Source organism: Oryza brachyantha, chromosome 5 (assembly GCF_000231095.2).
Source record: "Oryza brachyantha chromosome 5, ObraRS2, whole genome shotgun sequence".
Classification (NCBI taxonomy): Eukaryota; Viridiplantae; Streptophyta; class Magnoliopsida; order Poales; family Poaceae; genus Oryza; species Oryza brachyantha.
Window position 1 is genome coordinate 14139870 of NC_023167.2, and position 22763 is coordinate 14162632.

Below are 22763 nucleotides of genomic sequence, written 5' to 3' on the forward strand. Positions count from 1 at the left end.
TTCATCAGATTCTATCTCTTATTAAATTTTCTCGAGAACTTATATGGGAAGAGACATTCCATAGGATTTCATAGGGTTCATTCCTTTGATTTAGAGGGCTTTGTAGGAAAAATTCCTATAGGAATAAAATACTCTAAAATTTCTATAAATTTCTTTTAAATCAAAGGGGCCTTATTTGGTCATACCATTTGGGTTTATGCGGTCAGGAGGTTCAAATTTAGAAATAAGTTTTTTTAGGTTTTAGTTTCAAAACTAAAAATAAAAAAGGTTCAAAAAATAATAAAAATCTACATAAACTATTGAATTAGACGCTGATCTGTTTGAGCGTTTCCCAGCATTAAGCATTACTTAGGCCACGTTCGGCGGTCCATATATCAACTTATATTCTCTTGTTTTTCTAACCTCAAAATGGTATATTTTTTTAAAAAAATCTATATGAAAGCTGTCTTAAAAAATATATCAATCCATTTTCAAGCTTTTTATAGCTAATAATTCATTAATCATGTACTAATCCAATGTTACCTTTTACACGCCGGTTCCTTGTTCGGTGTAGCAATTGAGCCCCACATGTACAAGTATATACATGCAAAAGATGGTACGACTTGGTACAATGTATGTACAATACCAATGTGAATTGACAACCTGGGAATCAGGGTTCATGAAAGGAACAAGCACTCGAATGTTGCCCCAATGATTATATATGTACTTTGAGTCAATAGACCATACTCCATCCATCCCAAAATAAACCATTTTTTATTTTTTATCTATAATTTTTAACTCTTCGTCTTATTCAAATGTTTTTTATGATTGATATTTTTATTTTTATTAGATGATAAATCATGCATAGTACTTTATGTGTGACTAATTTTTTCTAATTTTTTAAAAAAATTTTAAATAAAACGAATAGTCAAACGTTAGATACGGAAACTGAAGAATTAGTTTTTTTTAGACTGAGGGAGTAAGCGTACGGTGAATGATATGAAATTGAGAGCCATTGACACTAGCATCTAGTAAAAGACGTTGATTTCTATATGTCCTTCAAAAATGGAATAGATTCTTTCCAGCATTGCTTAATGATGTCCACGACTTTCATTGTGTAGTTCTCATCCTCTGGATAATAGGCGATTGGGTCATCAAGCAACGGGGCTTGGAGATTCAAAACACCTTCTAGTGTTGCATGCAGACAATATGCCGAATAACTGATATGATAACCCCCTTCCTGGACGACCAATATTTGACCATTGCTGTGTCGATCAGCCAGGCCCCTCATTATTTGTCCAATTTTCCTATAACCAACCATGGTTAAGCACTGTCTCCCATTCGGATCAAACTGCATGGGAATAATAACCATTAATTCGTTTGTTTAATATATAATTTAAAATCATGTGCAGATAAAATGCTGCCGTAATGTTAGATAGTTTTGTTTTGTAAAATAATATTGTAAATATCACTGTTCTCGAGTCCTGAGTGGCGCAACATTCAGGGAAGCAAGGAAAATGTGAAATAAGTTTTAGCTAACATGTGACTTTTAAGAGACACGATATTATTACTCCAACATAATGACAACAGAAGATTCTTGAGCCAGATTATTTTATTACTCTCTCATGTTTCAATAGTATTGGTTTGGTTTAGACGTATCAAGTTACAAGCACTAAAATTAAAACTTTATACCACTAATTAGTCCCACTATTATACTAAAAAATATATAGTTTTCTTAGGTGATGACAAAAAAAATAGCTGGCAAATTTATTAAGATTGGTTTATACAAGTACATTAAAACTAGCTTATCAAATGAAACAACAGTTTCAGTTGCATAAACGAAAATTACGGTTATGAATTCATGATAACGTGGAATTTTGGACTCTTAGCGAATGCAACATGTGATGCAGTAAGAGTAAGAAATACGCAAAATCAACTCACCGCACTAGAATCTTGGCCAACAACAAAAACCAAAAGCTCGGGCTGAAACTTCTCTATCCCTGGAACGACTAATTCATTCATTGCATATTCATACCCTGCATCCCCAGCGCCATTAGGCAAAGGAATATTGAGGTTGTACCCAAGGCCACTGCCTTCACCAATCTCATCGACGGAGCCGCTCTGGGGATGCGACGGACCCCATGAACCATGCTTCATATGGAGAGAGATCGTCAGCACACTGTCTGTGTGATAGAAGCCCTCTGCAGTGCCATTCCCATAGTGCACGTCAATATCAACAACGGCAACCTTTCGGCGCCCTGAATCCAGAGCCAGCTTCACTGCCAGCCCGGCATTGTTCAGAAAGCAGTAACCATCGGCACGGTCCGGTTGGGCGTGATGGCCAGGGGGACGGACCAACGCATAGGCAATCTTGCCATGCCCGTCTAGTATGTGCTTCATCGCTGATAAGGTTGTTCCAGCCGCCAGAAGCGCCGCACCCCAGGATCCAGGGTTCAAGAAAGTGCCTTCACACAACTTCTTGGCACCACCGGCGTTTGCTTGAACGAGCTCCTCTATGTATCCTGCCAATCACAGCAAGATTACTGCTGAATATTACTAACCCTTTGGAATGCTCCGTGCAAACGGCATTCACAACAAGATTAATCACCTAACTAGACAATCAATCGTAAAATATCGGCCAAGTCAGTCAATCAGAGGTTTAGTTCTCAGGATTTGAGGCAGCAAGATTTGGGGGCTGACCGGCGGAGTGGAAGGAGAGGAGCTCGGCGACGTGGGCGGGGCGGCCGGAGTGCCAGGAGAGAAAGCGCGCGATGGGGCCGCGGCGGAGGATGGAGACCATGTTGCGGACTCGGTCGGCGTTCTCCGGGTGCTGGTCGAGCACGTCGAGGAAGCCCGGGTCGCGGCCCGAGTCGAACACGCCGCGGCCGGCGTCGTGGGCCAGCATGCCCTCGTGCCAGAACACCGCCAGCTGCTCCCCCGCCGCCGGCGCCCCCTTCGCCACCACGGCCGCCGGGGAGGAGCCGGACGGCTGAGGCTCCATCGTCGACGGGTTTTCCTGGCGCCGCTTCCGTGTTTGCTGTTTCGTCGAAATCTTGACTCTTGACCAGCCTCTTCCTCCGGGGCCGTGTGAGTTCCGTGTTTGCTGTTTTCAGGGAGGATCTAGTTTAGACTTTTTAGTGGGCTATCGAGTAATTTGCATGATAAAACTGCCCATGATAAGTCTACCTGCCTTTCATTATTTATTTACTTATTCCGCTCAACAACTGAGCTCCACGGATACAAGCACGTACAGGTAAACGATGGTACAACAGTGTCTATCGAGAACTTGGGCATCAAGGGTTCAGGTAGAAGCATTGTTTACGAATTGAGCTTTATCGACACTTGCATATAAAAGGGCTTGGGTTTCTATATGTGACATATGTCCTTCAAGAATGGAAAAGATTCTTTGAAGCATTTCTTCATGATGTCCACGGCTTCCATGGCGTGTTTCTCATCGTCTGGATAAAAGGCCATTGGGTCATCAAGCAATGGGGCCTGCAGATTCAAAACACCTGCTAGAGTTGCATGCAAACAGTACGCCGAATAAGTGATGTGGTAACCCCCTTCCTGGACGATCAGTATTCGACCATTGCAGTGTCGATCAGCCATGCCCCTCATTATCTGTCCAATTTTCCTATAACCATCCATAGTTAAGCACTGTCTTCCGTTGGGATCAAACTGCATGGAAATAATAACCATTGATTAGTTTGTCTCATATATAATTCAAAATATATGCAAGTATGAAACTAAAATATCAGCATTATCTATACTTCTATAAAAAGGAGTATTGGTGGCCACCACCCTCGCTACAGTTTTACAATTTACTCTCAAATTTCTTGATATTAAAAACCAGTTAAATATAGATTGATATCTACGTATAAATTCAAATTAAGGTGACTATTTCATATAAAAAAATTGGATAACACATCATAAAATCCATAGCAAAACACGGATATTTAGCTAGTGATAGATAATTTTGTTTTGTAGAACAATGCTGGAAGTATCACTCCTTATGAGTAGCACATTGTACAGGGAAGCAAGGAAAAGGTGAAATTAGCATATCCATTTTTTTCGCTTCTGCTTATATTTAAGCTAAAATTTAAATTTTTAACCTTTAATTTGGTGTAAATTTTGAGGTTTTTTATGATAGTTTATTTTTCAGTCCTGGCTTTTAGATCGATAATAACACATAATAGAGAAGTTTTACTCATAAATTATTTTTCATTTATAATATACCATTTGGTTTTTCCAAAAAAATAATCACCCCTATGTTTAAGCTGACGGGGTACATGCGACTTTAAAGAAAACCAAAGTTATTACTCCAACATAATGATTACAGAAGATCCTAGAGCCAGATTATTTAGAAGTATTTCAATACTATTAGTCAGTATATAATATAATCACTAAAATTTATTAAGGGCAAAAGATTAGCTGGCCAAATTTATTAAGATCGGTTTATATAGTTACATTAAATTGCTTGTCAAATGAAACAACACAACAGTTGCATAAAAGAATAATGTTATTACATATTACCCCTATTTCATATTATAAGATGTTTTGATAATCACTGTATTCATAATCATATAATCATATAGATGGTAATGAATCTACATACATAAAATATATTAAAATATATTGATTGCTTTATAGATGAATCTAAGTAGGCACAAAACATTCGTATATGGAACGGAATATTATGATAGTGCGGAATCTTGTAACATAGAAGTAAATTCTCAACTCACCGCACTAGAATCTTGGCCAACAACAAAAACCATGAGCTCTGGCAGAAACTTCTCCACGGCCGGAACGACTAACTCATTCATTGCATATTCATACGCCGCGTTCCCGCTGCCATTAGGCAAAGGGATATTGAGATTATACCCAATGTCCTCGCCTTTACCGATCTCATCAACCAAGCCAGTCTGGGGATGCGACGGGCCCCACGAACCATGTTTCATGTGAAGAGAAATCGTCAGCACGCTGTCCGTGTGGTAGAAGCCCTCTGCAGTGCCATTCCCGTAGTGCACATCAATATCAACCACAGCAACCTTTGTGCGACCTGAATCCAGAGCCAGCTTCGCTGCCAGCCCGCCATTGTTCAGGAAGCAGTAACCGTCGGCACGGCCCGGTTGCGCGTGATGCCCAGGGGGACGGACCAGCGCGTAGGCAATCTTGCCATGCTCGTCTAGTATGTGCCTCATTGCTGATAGGGTTGTTCCGGCCGCCAGAAGCGCATCATCCCAGGAACCAGGGTTCAGGTATGTGCATTCACAGATCTTGTTGGCACCACTGGTATCGCCTGCACGAGCTCCTCTATGTATTTGCAAGCCACAACAAGATGGGTAGAAAACTACTCCTCACTTGTTTTTATATTTCTGTATGCAAACGGGCATGCAGCACTGGACACTCACAGTATCAGATTAGCATGTATTTCATCCATCCCAGAATATAAGCATTTTTAGAATTCAATTTTATACTATAATATATGCATTTTTTTTAATGATTTTCATAATTTTAGTCATTCCAATGGTTCTAAAGTCAATTGGATGCTTTCAAAGGTCCAAAGAAAATATAGTTTGTTTAGCATTCAAAATTGATCACTAAAATAACTAAGAGAATATTTTAACATCTATTTAATATACGGTAAACAATCTACGAATAATTATATTTGGGAGTAACCAGACAGTTCAGTTATCACTACAGGATTTGAGGGACTGACCGGCGGAGTGGAAGGAAAGGAGCTCGGCGGGCTGGGCGTGGCGGCCGGAGTGCCAGGAGAGAAAGCGCGCGATGGGGCCGCGGCGGAGGATGGAGACCATGTTGCGGACGCGGTCGGCGTTCTCCGGGTGCTGGTCGAGCACGTCGAGGAAGCCCGGGTCGAGGTCCCTGCCGTACACGCCGCGGCCGGCGTCGTGGCCCAGCATGCCAGAACACACCGCCAGCGTCTCCCCCGTCGCGGGCGGCCACGGCTCCACTGCCATCGCCACACCGAGGAGGCGGAGGTGTGTTGGTGTGAGTGTTGAACGGGTTCTTCTCTTTCTTTTCTCCTCCTTTTCGCCCTTCTAGTGGGTTTTGACGAGGGAGCGTGTGCCGCATGCAGACCGCAGCCACACGCGTGACGGTACTAAAACCGCGCGTCCTACACATACTTGGACAAAATTTGGAGTAAGCGTCGTCACTGCACGGGTTACTCCACACTCGTGGATTAGTCCAAGGCAAAAACGGCGAAAAATCGAATTGACCGTGTGAGGAGTCCCCACGCCGGCTGCTCGCGCCACTGCGAGCGTACCAACCGTGCAGCGCTCGGTTAACTTGTTTCTCAGGAGCTTTGTGCCTCTTGTGGCTCTGTGAGATAGATGTACGTCGGCCGTCAAAATTCTAGTGGGCCACGCCTTGTGGCCGAGAACTACACTGTGCAAGTATTGGAAAGCTTGATCCACCATGTGTCCATGTTGTTCGGTGTCTATACTCTATACGGTGTGATCGGCCACTGGACCATGCAGATCCGTATCAATGACCAAATTTTGATGGGCCTCGATGGGCCGTTCACTTTGTTCGTCAATTAGAGTTGACTGGGCCGGATTTTTATGGGCCAATGCGGAATAGGCGTCGTTCTATCCTCCGTTGTGGCAGCCGTAGGTTGTTTCGCCGGAGCCTAAGCACGTCAGTTTTCAGCATGAAAAACGAAATATTATCTACTACCTTCGTCCCTAAATATTTGACGCCGTTGACTTTTTGACACATGTATAACAGTTCGTTTTATTTAAATATTTTTTAAAATATGTAAAGCTATATACATGCATAAAAATATATTTAACAATAAATAAAATGATATAAAAATAATTAATAATTATGTAAATTTTTTGAATAAGACGAATAGTCAAACATGTATTAAAAAGTCAACGGTGTCAAATATTTAGGAACGGATGGAGTATTTTTATAGCTATTTAATAGTGTAAATGATAGAATAGCTACTACAAACTTAAAAATCTATCTTAAAAGATAAAATAATTGTACCGTTTGTTAGTTTGGAAAGCATGCCCAAAAAACTGAGGAAAAATACGAAAACAAACAGACTAACGAACGCAGACTATAATTGGGTTAGTCGCTCACTTAGTAGCATACTAATGTACTCGGGGGCAAAACCAAGCTGACAAGGATGGAAACATAGTTTTTTTCATTGGGTGTCTACGCGGTAACTGTGATATACTTAGAGCATTCATAATATACGTATATAGAAAGTTTATTTTTTAAGTTTACATCGATGGATTGCTTATATGAAGGAAAGAAGAGTAGAGAGAGTAGCTTCATACATCTTCACTCTATGACAGTAATCTTTGTCGAAAGGCACATGCCATGGAGTCGCGACCTCCTTGAATGAGCAATGGAGTCATCATATTTAAAGCAACAAGGGAGTAGTGGCCACCAGTTTCCTTATATCCCCACAACAGTTTTCTTATTATCCCCACAACAGTTTCCTTATTATCCCCACAACGTTAGCTTCACCGCCTCGTTGCGTGAATCTCACCTCAGTTTTCTCGTCATTAGATGGTGAGAGAGGTAGGGGTAAAGTGAAAAGGGATGCCGGATAGGAGGATGGGAGAGTCTTGCCATAGAAACAAACATCGGTTTGAGAAGAGATGCATGGCATTGGAACAATATGGTGTGGGATAATAGGGAGAGGAGAGAGAGGCCACTAATGGCCCAGCCCACTAAGGCGAGGGAGGGGAAGAGGCCAGTGATGACTGATGAGCTCCAGGAGAGGTATGTGTAGAGAATAGGGTTAGAGGAAAGATTTTTTTTTTATTTTAGCGTATGAGATGTAAAATTTTAGAGTTATATATAAATTAAAGAAAACAAACAGTTAAGCATAAAAATAAAAATGTTACAGTTAACGTGGAAAAGTTGAGACCATTTTACATTTAATGGAAAAAATAACTTAAACTATATTCTCAGTGACACTACGATACCACTTTTATAAATACATTGATACCTCTAACTCCAAACTTCTTGTTATATTTTTTTTCGGTAATCGACAATTAGAACATAGGGAACTTGTGAGGGGGTGGCCTTGAGGCAATCTGTCCGAAAGGCTTGTAAATCTTTTCAATTCTTAATCTTCTTAATATATCACTAGTACCGGTTTAATTTTTTTCCTTCGGTATAACCCAACTAGGACTAGTTTAGCTAACATGAGCTGCGTGAAGAGGGCTCCCGTGCGGCCGAGCCCTTGTTTTATCCCATTTGCTTTGTCTGACTTAGAGTAAAATCCAAGATGACTTGGCTGCCTCCTTCGAAGATAAGTCGTCCTACCTGTTCATGATGGATCTCAAAAACTCAAAATGCTATCTCTCTCTCTCTCTCTCTCTCTATCTCTCTAAGTTCACTTATTTTTCAGACAGCTCCAACCCCCAATCTCTAATCAATTAGGAAATACTTATTGACAACTTGATACAGCGAGCAGCTAAGTTTGCTCCTCCCGGCCAGTTGATTAATTAGCAAAGGCAACTGTTTAGTCTGTTACTGGACTAAACTACTAAAGCAGTTAACCCGTAGCATTCGATCTGGCTGGGTAAAAGCGCCCTGAGCCGATGCGCATATGCGCCCAACGTGACAGTGCTCCCTCTCGTCTGTACATCCTCCCCGTGGCCCACGCGGTGGCACGTGCATCCCGCGCGCGCTGGCCTCTTGGCCGATCGATCGATCGATCTCGCGGAAATTTCAGCTCCTGTTGCAATGTTGGAGTCAGGTTCGCTTGCGTGTGCGCGTCCTGGGGCACACGCGAGAGATGGATCGGAACGGTACCGGAGGCGCTCTCGTGACCAACAGCGGAGCGGATCGATCGGTTCGGGCCTTCAGGTAGGTGCCCCGCTGCCCCTAGTTGACCGGCCGAGACGTGAGACGTGGCTGTCGTGAAATGTAACATTTCAGTGGCCATGCTTGCCGACGACGATGAGCCAGCCACATCGGGTCGTGGGATTACATCAGCGGTAACTATCACCAATATCCTTTCGTAAACTAAAATTTGAACTTTTAATGTTGATTTTATGGTTTTTTCTACCAAAGTTTATTTTCTAACTCTATTTTTTAGATTGCTAAAAATACATATATAAAAAAATTTTCATAAACTATTTTCCGTTTGCAAATATATCGTTATCACCTCTAAACTAGCACGGAATCAATACACGGTGCCAAAGTGGACGACTTTACCGTGTAAAAAAAAAAGAATCGTTTTACTGTTGGTACTGTAGAAATTAGTATATGTCGTATATTCGTCGAATAATTGCAACATATTGTTTGTATCACGCCGTAAAAATGTTTTTTAAAAGAAAACTTGTATTGTACTACTTAGCTAGATCACTTGTTGTAAATTATTTATTAAATTTATTTTTAAAAAAATAGTTAATTTATCTCTACAATCAAGTAGATAATCTATGATAATAATTAGCTGAACAATCTTAATCAAACTACGCGTATGCAAATGCATATTCATAGCAATAATCGGTTCAAGGAACTTTTCTATTGGCCGGTCGACATTGTATTAGGATAGTTCTACTTGAGCCGAGCGATCGCAACCATTATTTGCCTCAGTTCGGTGCACAACAAATTACTCAAAACATTCACTCAAAAAAAATACTGAAAACAACCTTCCACCTTGATGAAACAAAAGCTGAGAATACCCCTGATAATCGACAGACGGATTTAATTTTTACATATACATATACATATACATGTGTATGTAAAAAAAGAAAAATAAACCATATAAAGAAAAAAAAGGAAAAACACTTTTTTAATAATATGTTATGGTGATTTTTAGATAATTTTATAAATGTATAGTATTTTTAGCATGATATTTATGATATTTAAAAAAACTATATAAATTTGATCACCTAACATAAGATGGTAAATAAACCACTGCATATATTAGGTCCTTGAATGTAAATGAACTTAGCTTTGACATCTGTGCAAGTGGGCGCTTCCGTGTTTTAGGGTTGGCACGCTTTGCCTGCTTGCTGTATTCCGTATTGTATATGGGGTCCGCGCGATACGATATGCATATATGTCATACGTATATCTACCATGTTAACGTAAACAAATAATTTCTGAAATTGTATATAAAACCTGAGAATTTTAGTAAACTTTTGTATTTAATGATTTCGTGGAAAGAGTGTTCCAAAGGAGTCCAAGTTCATGTTTTCACTTTTCAAGCATGCGGGAGTAACACTGCTAGAGTACTACCTTTTTGCGGTAAATGCGTGCGAGGACGTATGCACTGATTGCCTTTGAGTTGTCATTACGAGATACGATCGATAAAAGCAATTACGGTGTAGAAACATTGCCTCTTTGCAGACGATATATAATACTCTTACATGTACCGACCGGTTTGGGTTTAGGTAGAGTACAGACAAAGCCGGTCTCTCCAGTCCAAAATCAATACCGAGAGAGCTTTCGCATGCGCGCTCTAATTAAATCGTTAACCAGTCGCTAATCAAACTACACGATGGAATCGTCTAGCCAACACAAGCGAAACGTCGCCGTCGATCGGCCGCTCCAGGCCGTGTCGCCTCGCACAGCAGCTCACACCTATCCCTTTTCCGCCAATGATTTTTTTTATTTATTTCCACAAGCTAGCTACTATTACGTCTCCATCGCTAATCACCTTTGGTTAAGAGAAAAACATGTCTTAACCTTCTCTTCCTAATCAGTAGTAGGTCCCAGGCTCTCGGCCTCTCTCTCTCTATTGGGGGTCTCTCCGTCCAGCTCCGTTTGTAGCTTTCGGACGGTGTGTTGCAGTGGTTGTGCCGTCCTTTCTAACCGGGTTTCTTAAGACCCGGGATAATATTCCGAAAGGCTCAAACGGCAACAGCAAGAAGATTTTGAGGGCCTCTCATGTCCCCCTGACGTCAACGGAGCACCTACCTTGGATGTGCTTCGTACAGCTTTTCAATTCGGATACTGTCTAATTTTGGTTAAGAAAAAATGCGGCCTTTTTTCCCTGTGTGGATTTGGATTTGGAGGAACATGTGTTTTGGATTTGCAACCGCAGTTAACCATAGGATCGTCTCATCGCGAGTAATTTGCACCAGAGCGTATGAGCAGGAGGAGGGGGAGCACGGGGAATCACCGGCACGGCGTCGCGTGCGTGCTGTGATCTGCGACCTGACACGGAGACAGACAGGTCAATGCTTCGGTTTGGGCGAGTGAAAAGGCCAGAAACACCCACAAAAACCGCACACGGCGAGCAGGGCAGGAGCGCCACCAGCAAAGAGAACATCACGTGCCGTTGCAACGTTTTCCGTGCCCTCTTATCTGCGGACAATTTGTGGGCGCCCCACGCCGTGACTGGTCCGGACGCGGATTTGGTGACATTGTCACGTGATATTCTCTGTGACATTAAGTCATTGATATGTGGTTCTCGGTGACATTAAGTCACTGATATGTGGGACCTACGTGGGTTTAGACACATATGGACCTCACACGTCAGTAACTCAATGTCACCGAGAATGTCACGGGACAATATCACTGAATCCGGATCCGACTGGTCCATGCATGGGCGTATGCTTGCGGCCGTAGCTTAGCTTGCTGACGTGGATGGGCCCACTTGTCTGTGGCGCAGCAAGTACGGTAGCCGTTTTGCGCCAGGTGTGTGGAGCTGGCGGTGCAGTATTCACCGACCCCGGAAGCTCACGTTACTCCTGCTTTTGAATTCAATTACCGTCCAGTCTCTGGAGTTCCTGGGCTCTGATTGGCTCCACTCCTTTCTAACTTCTGTGCTCTCGCTTTTCATATGCACAACCGTGTTGAAAGGTATAGAAAAAAATGCTTCAAAAATTATACTCCCTTCATATTTTTATTTTTGAATCATGTTTGACTATTCGTTTTATTCAAAATTTATATCCAAATATGCAAAATTATAATGCATAATTAAAGTTTCTATAATAATAAATCATATTATAACAAAATAATTAATAATTATATAATTTTTTTGAATAAGACGAATGGTCAAACGTGGACCTAAAAGGCAACAGCGTCATATAAAAAAATATGGAGACAATATTATGTTATTTTCTATAGTTAATATTTAATTAATCATATGTTAATAGATCATTCTGTTTTGCATGCTGGAGAGAAGGGTTTCTAATTAAGTCCCAACCCTTTTGGCGAATAAGAATTTTTGGTTGGTTTGTGAGTACTAAGGTTAGACCAAAAGCCTCTCTTGATCACTTTAATGATAATTTTTAAAATTTTCAATGGATCACATTTCCTTTAGAAGCACTTAATTGATTTAGCAATCATTGAAAAATTCCATTGGAGCTGCGTAGTAGAAACAACTATTAGTAGTCTAGTACTAACGTAATATGGTACTCCTACTCGTTTTTGACAAAAACAAGCTTTGGCTATAAATTTATGTTAGACTTATTTATGGTTTATGGTTATAAAATCATACTAATAAGATAATACTTTCGAATATGAATCCGACATTACAATTCTCTTTGGCAAAAGCTAAATGCTATTGGAGCCATCATTGATCAAACAAAATTAAATAATTAAAATATGCTTTATATTTCTAAGTGTAGAGTGTACCAATTAATGTGGTAGTGAATTTTGGCCCTCAACATTGCATTAACCGGAGGCAAAATCTTATCTCAAGCGGGCCATCTATCTCATATTCGCATGATCATATATAATTAATAAGCCGCATGAACTCCACAATGGAACAAAATGAACCGGCCAGGCGCAGCATATATAAAAAGAAACAAAAGACGAGCAAAATGAGGTATACTACTATACAGGTGAATGGTAATTTAACTTAACCAGTTGTTTGTTCTGTTGCTAGCTCATGCCATGATGCCAAACAGAACCGGATGTGGGACAATGTCTGACGCAATGCGTCACGGTTTCTGCCTTGGTTCAGACATCAATTCGTTCTGTCTGGATGGTTGCTCGCCGCACATATTTATAGCATTATATGCGTCCGGAATACCCGATCCCAATCATCAGTTTTATGCATCTCCCGTTCAAGGATTGCGTCAACCAAGTTGATGAACGTTTGGAAACTCCAATCAACAAAGCTGGCGCGCAAGGATACTGGCCACTAATACCAAGTTGGGCTATTGCCAGATTGTATATATCCACAACTAATTTACATGTAGCAACTCGCAGTTTGGAGAATCAAATCGTTATGGAAAATCGTAAGAAAAATTTGAGCGATGTCCCACCATGCGAAATTGAAAAATATATGGGAGCTTCACCAAAACTAATGGGAGAATGCGAAGAGATCAAGATAAAAACAGGATATTCCATGATTAGAAGTGTGACTATCTGAAATTACTACCTCCTACCTAAGGATCGTACTTCAGGAACAAAAAAACAAGGTAGGAAGATTGGACAAAGACTAAAAAGGTACTGGATTTTCTAAGTTAATAGTCCAACACTCCTACACTATTAAAGAAAGAGTGAAGTGTACGACTAGTGACTAAACTTGTTCCGTTGTTCGCATACGTTATTTAGAATCGCATACTCTCAAAATGAGGATTAAGTATCAGAATATGTCAAAATGTGTTACTTTGGTCCTAATTACCATGGTTCCTCCGGTCTGCTACAAGGACGCTGAATGGTTGCTACCTTACTTTTTTTTCGTTTTTTCTTCTCTTTCTTTTTGTTTGCATTCTCTTTTATTTGCTCTTCCTCTAAACCGCTCATCTATGCAAGGGACACCACAGGCAGGAGCAACCTTCATGGTGACAACAACCCTATAGGCAAGAGAGGGCTCAATCAGTAATCAGGAAGAAGCTCAGTGAGAGGCGCTTCGACCTTGGGCTTGAGCTCCTCCATCCATATCTATGTTGAGCAATGGGGAAGACCCATATTAACCGTTGTGAGTGGAGTTGGCAATGGTGACACCGTAGGGCTCACCAGTGCTTCTCTAGCTAGAGGTTGCCACCGAGACAATCATAGTATGTCAATTGACAATCACGCTCATGCACCGACATATGAGGAGGAGGAGAAGTTGGTGCATGCAATGAACTGGCAATGACGTCATTGGCAAGGAGGTGGTAGAGCATGTGCTAGGCTAATTTGGGTCTTCTTGGCTGGGTTCTAGATCTCGGTCTCGTACCCCATCGATAGCGGTTGCGGTAGAAGAAGATCAAAAAGGAAATGAAAAGAAGCAAAATATGAAACATATAGAATAAGAAGGTGATGCTAGTATGCCACATTAGCGTCACATAGGTTTTCGAAAGGACTATGGTCACCTTATGCTGAAATAACATACTTATTTTGTAGATAAATAGCTATTTTGGTCCTTAAATGCGTTCTGATGCATAATATTTTTTAGATAAATTTTGTAGATAAAAATTTATTGTTTACGGCAGGATTTGACCAAACTTTTAAATTTCTACCATCAATTATGTCTTAAATATTTAATTTAAATACAAAAGAAATTATATACATAGATTTTCCTCAAAACGTCTTAATATTATAAACTTATTTGATTTTATAATTTTGTTCTAATAAAAGTTTGGTTATCAAAATTTTAGAAATTTGACTAAACCTTGCCCTAAACGATTTTTTTTTACCGGAGGGAGTATATTTTAAGAATACATGAGTCATATACAAACGCCTTTAAGGACCAAATATATACGCTGCCCTTACAAAAAAAATCTCTAAGAATCACTTAAAGGTCGTATCTCTCCAAATCTTCCATATGGTCTTTACTCGCTAGGATGCAAGTTCATCACTTGCTACCTCCAATTTAATATTTTTCCTCATTAGATTCTGCATATAGTTTGTTCCACCGTAATCAACTTAGAGCAAGTATAATAATAGACTATAAATCAGTTAAATGCTAAAGTAGAGGAGAGAGAGGAAAAACGAACTATAAACTTATAGCCAGCTCTAGAAAAAAACCAAAAAACTTTGTGAGAGAAACCAGTGAACCCTATATTAATTATGGACAGCTAACTACTGTATGAATAAGTTAAGATAAAGTTAGTGCATATAGTTTATTCCACGATAATCAACTTACAGCAAGTATAATAACAGACTATAAACCAGTTAAATGCTAAAGTGGAGGAAAAAGAGGAAAAATGAACTATAAACTTATAGCCAGCTTAAAAAAACCAAGAAACTTTGTGAGAGGAATAAGTGAACCCTATATTAATTATAGATAGCTAACTACTGTATTTGATAAACTAAGATAAAGTTAGCAATCAGTGGAAGCTACGGTTGGAAAGCCCTGTAGAAGCCAATCGTCTCCCTTGCTTTTTATTCTACTACTATACTGATTGCCCTTTAAGCTTTAACCCCCCATTAATTACCCATCCCATTCCCGTCACCACCGCTCGCTGTGGCGGCCATGCCACGCCGTATATAAGTCACCGAGCAAACTCCGTCGCCTACACCAACACCGTTAAGCCAAATCAAATCCAGAGGCAGCGAGAAGCCGCCCGCGACGACCGCGAGGGCTCCTCTGCTCGAGAGGCGCGAGCGGAGGGAGTCTCTCGGCGTCAGCGGGGGCGGAGATCCCGCCAGGATCCCTTGCCGCCCGCCGCCGACGTCCGCCGGTTTCTGCTGGAAACGGAGGAGAAGCGCCGCCGCCGCGGCCGAGGCGCTGCCTGGCCAATGCTGGTGGAGAGTGGAGATACCCGCGGTAAAGCCCCCCTTTGTCTCGACTAGGTCGTGCTCGTGCGTGGTTGGTGGGAACACCGTCGGTGCAGCGTGCCGGACGGGTTGCTGCTTGCGGAATCGGCAGATTTGCTGCTACTGTTTTGGATACTGGTATTGCGGTGACGCTCCCTGTGAGGCTGTGATGCGCTAGTTTTTTTTTTTTTTTTTTTTTTTTTTTTTGCCCAAGTAGCACTTCATCGATTGCTGTGTTTAAACCCTTTCCTTACGCAATGGCGTTTCGCGTAGTCGCGTTCCTAAAAGTAGGGGTTACTCACTACTACATATTTTGGATTGGATTGGATGGCACGTGAAATGAGTACGCGTTGATTAAAAAGCTGCTTGGTTTATGTGGGTGCTTGCCTTTGCAGAAATCGCCGGGTGCAGTGGAGGTGTATGAGGTTGCGCTCGGCCAGCAGGAATGCGATTCGTCTTGGGTATCTAGAGTCGACTTGCTGCTGTGAAGGGATTCCTTCTGTCAGGGATTGGGGCACATGGAGTCGCGGATGGATCAGTACGAGATCATGGAGCAGATTGGCCGGGGCGCCTTTGGTGCCGCAATCCTTGTGAATCACAAGATTGAGAAGAAGAAGTGCGTGGCACTCTTTTTTTTCCTTACTAACAACTTGATATACTTCATGTTCCTTTCATTTAGATGAAGAGTTTGATTTGTGCCGTTATATATGTCTATATGTTTGTGTCGCACAGGTATGTGTTGAAGAAAATCCGGCTTGCAAGGCAGACAGAGCGCTGCCGCAAGTCTGCTCACCAGGAGGTTAGTGGAATGTGGAAACTTGCAGTCCTAGGCTTTGTTTGTTTGGTTATTTTGCTGGTGATATCCTTAGGAACTTGATCATGAGGAAAACAAATTGCAGATGGCTCTGATTGCTCGGTTGCAACACCCTTACATTGTTGATTTCAAGGAGGCTTGGGTTGAGAAGGTTTGCTGTTTAGGAACTTAGTATATCTTTCTTATCTGTTTTGTACTTATTTAGTTGACAAGGTCAATGATGCAGGGTTGCTATGTCTGCATTGTGACGGGCTATTGTGAAGGTGGAGACATGTGAGTGTGATTCAATGCTTACTAGATTAGCTTTTCAATCGTCATTTTGTATATTATGTTGTATCTCAGTTTTTTCTTTTATCACAGGGATGAATTGATGAAGAAATTAAATGGTACCTACTTCCCTGAGGAGGTATGAAATAACATTTTTTTTGTCACAATGAAGTGAAAACACATCCAAATATGTGCTCATAATCCTGCATGCTTCTCAGAAATTGCTGAAATGGTTTGCACAACTGGTATTGGCCGTGGACTATTTGCATTCAAACTATGTCTTGCATCGGGACCTGAAGGTAACTTCAGAACAAATACTATATCATTATCCCTTTTTAGTTTTAGTTGATAGATGTTGATATTCTCATCATAATTGCAGTGCTCCAACATATTCCTCACCAAAGATCAAGATATACGCCTAGGTTAGTTCCTTAACAGTAAATTACTAAAGATCTGGATGGAGCTGCATTGGTTTATCAAGTAACACATATTCGTTGGTTCTTCATGCAGGAGACTTTGGGCTAGCTAAGACCTTAAAGGAAGATGATTTAACTTCTTCAGTATGTTCTTTTTCCTATTTCCTATGATTGGTCTCCGGTCAAAAAACAAAAAAATATCTCCTTAGTCTTTTCCAATGTGATAAGACCATGATATTTAATTAAGTTTTTAATCCTTGCATACTGACCCTGTACATCATGAAAGACAGTAACCATGCTGTTCATCATGTGCATGCCCCTCATCGTTTGTAGTTCTCATTTACACCCATATTCATCTGAATTTGTTAAAAAATATTGTTATTTCTCTATGCTCAAACTGACATCATAATGGTTTATTTAGGTTGTTGGAACACCGAATTACATGTGTCCAGAGTTGCTTGCAGATATCCCTTATGGATTCAAGTCAGACATCTGGTCTCTGGGTAACTGTCATTTTTTCCTCAGGTCTTCTACAAGTTCATATTACTGCATATTTATCTCAATTTAAGTTACGCTTGTCTGTATAGGGTGCTGTATGTATGAGATGGCAGCACATCGGCCTGCTTTCAAGGCTTTTGTAAGCTACCGGGCTCTTCTCATATCTTAATTGCTTATTGTAATATCCAGGTGTACCTTTTATAGAGTTATATGAGTTACAGTTTTCTCTTTCCATGTCCCATGACGCCAAAAAGGTTCTTATATCTTTCATAAACTGAAATATTCCCTCCAGTTTTTTATGTTTGATATTGTTGACTTTGGCTCTACATTTGACCACTTGTCTTATTCAAGAAATATGAATTAGCATTTATTTTCTTATGATATCTTTTATTATTAAGTAAACTTTAAGCATGACTTATATTTTTACATATTTGCATAAAAAGTTTGAATAAAATAAATGGTCAAACGTATGCCTAAAAGTCAATGGCGTTAAACATAAATTATTGGAGGGAGCATATTGTTGGAAGTAGCAGAAATCCTCATTTTTAACTAGCTTTGCGGTATCTCATCTTTTATTCTATTTGAAAATGTTTGTTACAGAAATTATATCATGAACAACAAAAATTTTAACTTAGTCAGTAAACTTATTGGTATATAAAGATATGAAGCTTGAAGATAATGCTGAAAGGAACTTTGGGCCAGGTTTAAGAAGCAAACAACCTAAGGACCTGCCATTGCTCACTGGTAATCTATCAGGTTAAGTTGACTAAAAGTTCAGTAAAACTGTTGGCTTATAGTGATGTAAATTGCAACCATTACTTGACTTGCACACGTGCACCCTGATCTTCAATAAATCTCCCTTTGTCAAAACATGCTACCAAGACATTTTCCTTAAATGTAAAACTCTAGTACAAAAAAATTGGATATATTGCGTTGTCCACAATAATCGTAGAAAAAGAAAAGAAAAGAACAAAGAAAACTATGTAAGCCAATACTAATTCTATTTGAAGATTGACCTTCACCAATAGAAAATATGGGAGGTTGGAATTCTGAGATGCTATTCAGCAAAGCTACTATCTTTATTTGCCTTTAAGTTTCAGCGGGCTTATGCAATCGACAATACCTGCAGGATATGGCTGGATTAATAAGTAAGATTAATAGGTCATCCATGGGCCCCTTGCCTGCTTGTTACTCTTCTTCTATGTAAGTGCATTTATTTCATGGAAGCCGCCTTTTTTTTTCTTTTTCATGCCTAAAAGTGATCTTGTAAGTAATTTCATTGATAACCGATGAAAGTCCTTGTCTTATTTTTGACAACCAAATAATATTTTAGCAGGAGATGCATAATAGCTGAAATTGGCTAAAAGCTTAACACATTTCCATTTTAATGCAAGTGTATAGGCTTCTAAGGGCCCCATTTTTTTTGGCCTGAAACATATATGGTGCTGCCAAAAATTGATTTTTAAAAGTTAATTTTGGAATTGTTTTTGAGGTTTTTACGCCGTAGTTTCTTTTTCACATTAACATTTAAGTCACTAAGAACACAAATATAAAAGTTTTAACCACACATTATTTATTTGTCACTAATACACCATTTGGTGTATTATCTGTAATTAGCCAACCAATGGGGCCCTAATTACTGCTGTCTACAGGAAAACTCTTATCAAAAGCATGTTGAGAAAGAGTCCTGAGCATCGACCTACTGTAAGCTACCACAGTTCTTGAAATCTTCTGTATAATAGCTTCCTTTCTTCATCTTGATTCTGAAAAAAACATGAAAAAATCTTGTGAACAGGCATCTGAGATTCTGAAGAACCCGTATCTGCAACCTTATGTTAATCAACACCGCCCTCTTTCTGATGCTCCAAATCCCATGCGGATGCTAGAGAAACCATTATCCACTTCACGGGGCAACCAGAGATGCACGTCTGAGAGCCAAAGCAGTAGCATTTCTTGTAGTGATATTGACAGTACACAATCAAGTGACAGAAGCACATCGGGGGGTGTTGTTAGCACTGATAGCAAGCCTAGCGAGATCAGAATCATCCAAGATGCAGACCGAGCCGATTCAGACGACAAATGTGTAACACCAGAAGATCTTAGAGGCAACAAGAACATTTCTGGTGCTGAACTGAAAAGACAAGACTCAAAATCTGTACATCAGCATCACAGGGGTGAGAATAAGCAGCCAAAAATAATTGAGAAGATAATGACAACTCTTAGAGAGGAGAGTAGGCTTAGAGAGAGCAATACTCATGTGAGCTCTAGTAGTGAAAAGCTGATTTCTGCATTCAGCAATAAGAATCAAGAAGAGCAATCATCAGAGAGCTCAAGGCCTCACAGTGGTGTTTCATACAGTTCAAAGTTCAGTGACATTTCATCTAATGGATGGACCAATACAAGTGATGAATGTGTGAGTCCTGTCCAGGCACCATTGCAATTGAAACAACCGGTATGAGGCCACATGTCTAATAATGAAATAACCATTTCTGTTTCTACTACTAATTGGTTTTGCTTGGTTCTGGTTTTGCAGTCACCAATTGTTGAGCATTCTCCAAAGATAAAAAATTCCAGGTCCTCAACTCCTGAACCTGCCAAGAAGATGACAGAAAATGGTTCTTCAGCCTCAGGAATGAGTAAAATCAAGTCGTCACCTAGTTCTAGTAGACGGCCTAGTCCTCAGAGACAAACAGGGGCAGGGATTCCAAGCTTGCCAGTCACTGTGCCAAAACGTGGTCATATCAAGGCAGAGAGTGAGAAGACACCGCCGCGACCTGCCCACAGCCCAAATAATTCTCCCCATAATCTCCCTCATTTGATACCAGTACCTACAAATCTGTTAGAGAACATCAAGCTGGCCAATTCTCAGCCATTACCAGCTCCTTTGAAATTCGTGACTGCAGCATCCAAGGAGGATATCAGCTTTTACCCAAATTCTGTAATTGGTTGTGCTGAAAAGGTCGAGCCAGCTGAACTATTTGAATCTAAATCTCCAGCCTTCCTGACTCCACCGTGCACAGGTGCAGTGCTTGATGTAGCCACGAGAGAGAATGACCTAACATCCATATCATGTTCAGAAATAAACACCGGCACTTTGCAGAAGAGTATGGCTAGTAATGATGATTCAAGCCTGAGCTCTCCCTTGGATACATTCTATCTTAGCTTTGAACAAGATTTTGTTTGCAAGGATGATTCACAATCCTGCAAGCATGGGCACAGTGCGGTCACTTTTGTAAGTGGTGAGGACAAATTTACTGTACAAGAACTCCTTGCATCTACACCATATATTGCTTCTTTTGTATCAAGCACAAGTAATACCCTGCCAGAGGATACCAATTCTTATCAGTCATTCAAGAAACAAGCAGATTCACATTTGAGCGCACCAGTTGATGATCCTGTACAGACTATTAGTCTAAGCAGTTCCCGTGTTAGTGATGAGTGGCCAACATCAGAAACAGTTCAAGGCGAAGCTTGGGACATGGATGCCACCAAACTTCTGAATGTGGTAAGAGAAGACCTTGATGCAAGAAGCAGCTCATGCTCATCAAGTAAACTACCTTCTGGACACAACCCAGTTAGATCGGATGCCAGCAAACTTCTGAATGTAGTAAGAGAAGATCTTGATGTAAGAAGTAGCCCATGCTCATCAAGTACAGTACCTTCTGGACATACCCCAGTTAGATCCAAACTCAACGTGCCTGAATCTAATATTGCCAATAACCTATCCATACCATCTGTATCAGAAGCAGTAAGATTATCTACCGTGATGGACGTTAAACCTTACACTTCCGAGGCCTGCAATGGAGTCAAGGAGGAGGCATCTCCTGCTAAGGAAGCTCTTGATGTCACGTCATTTAGGCAGCGCGCTGAGGCTCTTGAAGGTCTCCTGGAGCTTTCTGCGGACTTGCTGGAAAACAACAGGTTGGAGGAACTCGCCATTGTTCTCCAGCCTTTCGGGAAGAACAAGGTCTCCCCAAGAGAAACCGCGATCTGGTTGGCCAGAAGTTTTAAAGGGATGATGAACGACGAAGGTGGCCGCCTGTCGATGTGAGTATCTGTAACCTTAAAAGACCTTTTTATTGCTTTTTCCCTTTCCGGTTTGAGTAGCTCAAAGTGGGCTTGATTTGACGGGACTGTGTGTGGTGATGTTTGTTGCCCGGTTTTCTTTCTTTTTTTTTTATTCAACCATTCTTTCTGGCGCATGTTGTAAATAGCCAAGACCTGTAAACACTAATAAAATTTGCCTTCAGTTTTGAGAATTCTGATACTATTATCTTCACCCTCCGTCCTTAAAGGAATATAAGAAGTTTTAGATTTGATGACACATACTAAAAAGTTAGTGGAACTAAACGGTTGCGATTGTTTCATGATTTGTTGAAAACTGGAAATGCGGTAAATTTTAGTAGTAGAAGTTTGTGGTTGGTTAAAAAGAGAATGTGGATATATAATTAATATATATTTTAGGACAGATTATAAATGGTAAAGATTGTTACATGTTGGGATGGATGGAGTAATTTTTAGCCTGTCTGACATGTCAATGTAAAACTAAAACTGAATATAACGATATTCATGAAACTAACACATTTGTTTCCTTCTTCCTCTCCTCTCTTCCAAAATATAGTGAAGGATTCACCCCGTAAAAAAAAACAAACTTCTAGTATGAATCTGGATATATACAACTCTAGGTTCATAACCAAATTTTATGATCTCCATTTCATATTATATGGTGTTCTTATCATTCTTAGATTCATATGGATGCTAATGGATCTGAACACATATATACAAAACATATTATCGATCTATGGATAAATCTATATATAACTAAAATATCTTGTAATATGGAATAGAGTGAGCTTTTTTTCTAAGAGTTTTTTATGAGATAGAGTGAGTATGTCATTTTCATTTATCCTCAAATATAAAAGATTTTGAGATTCCGAGGCATAGCTATTGTACTAATTTATCTCTCAGTTTCAAAAAATAAACATTTCTATTATTTAAATTTTATACCAGAATATTACCAATTTTATTATTATTATTTCACTTACTATTTTTTATATCAATCACGTCCTATTTTAATTTCCTCCTATTCTACTCCACCTACCTTTACACTCATATCCCTCATTTTTGGGACACCAAAGTTTTTTTCT

The 22763-nt window shown here is 40.2% G+C and overlaps 2 protein-coding genes and 1 pseudogene across 2 annotated transcripts; 1 reads left to right on the forward strand and 2 right to left on the reverse strand.

The window, feature by feature from the left end:
* Window positions 1–925: 925 nt before the first annotated feature.
* Window positions 926–3057, reverse strand: LOC102706009 (histone deacetylase 8-like). The gene is made up of 3 exons (XM_015837384.2): window positions 2680–3057; window positions 1921–2501; window positions 926–1330 (listed from the first exon to the last, which is right to left on the reverse strand). Exons 1-3 carry the CDS (start codon window positions 2978–2980, stop codon window positions 1028–1030), a joined length of 1185 nt encoding a protein of 394 aa, XP_015692870.1. The 5' UTR covers window positions 2981–3057; the 3' UTR covers window positions 926–1027.
* A 113-nt stretch (window positions 3058–3170) lies between these two features.
* Window positions 3171–5960, reverse strand: LOC102706288 (annotated as a pseudogene).
* A 9435-nt stretch (window positions 5961–15395) lies between these two features.
* Window positions 15396–22300, forward strand: LOC102700710 (serine/threonine-protein kinase Nek4). Its single transcript, XM_015837676.2, has 15 exons — window positions 15396–15631; window positions 16017–16237; window positions 16354–16420; window positions 16521–16586; window positions 16662–16708; window positions 16796–16841; window positions 16921–17001; window positions 17082–17124; window positions 17213–17262; window positions 17540–17621; window positions 17706–17755; window positions 18746–18819; window positions 19269–19320; window positions 19412–20068; window positions 20150–22300. The coding sequence occupies exons 2-15, from the start codon at window positions 16140–16142 to the stop codon at window positions 21665–21667; spliced, it is 2931 nt and encodes a 976-aa protein (XP_015693162.1). The 5' UTR covers window positions 15396–15631; window positions 16017–16139; the 3' UTR covers window positions 21668–22300.
* The last annotated feature ends 463 nt before the right edge of the window (window positions 22301–22763 follow it).

Coding starts and splice junctions, on each gene's coding strand:
- LOC102700710 (XM_015837676.2), top strand. CDS start 16,140: ATGGAGTCGCGGATGGATCAGTACGAGATCATGGAGCAGATTGGCCGG. Junction 16,587..16,661: donor AGGAGGCTTGGGTTGAGAAG/GTTTGCTGTTTA, acceptor TCAATGATGCAG/GGTTGCTATGTCTGCATTGT. Junction 17,002..17,081: donor TCTTGCATCGGGACCTGAAG/GTAACTTCAGAA, acceptor TCATAATTGCAG/TGCTCCAACATATTCCTCAC.
- LOC102706009 (XM_015837384.2), bottom strand. CDS start 2,980: ATGGAGCCTCAGCCGTCCGGCTCCTCCCCGGCGGCCGTGGTGGCGAAG. Junction 2,502..2,679: donor CCTCTCCTTCCACTCCGCCG/GTCAGCCCCCAA, acceptor TGTGATTGGCAG/GATACATAGAGGAGCTCGTT. Junction 1,331..1,920: donor TTGGCCAAGATTCTAGTGCG/GTGAGTTGATTT, acceptor ATTCCCATGCAG/TTTGATCCGAATGGGAGACA.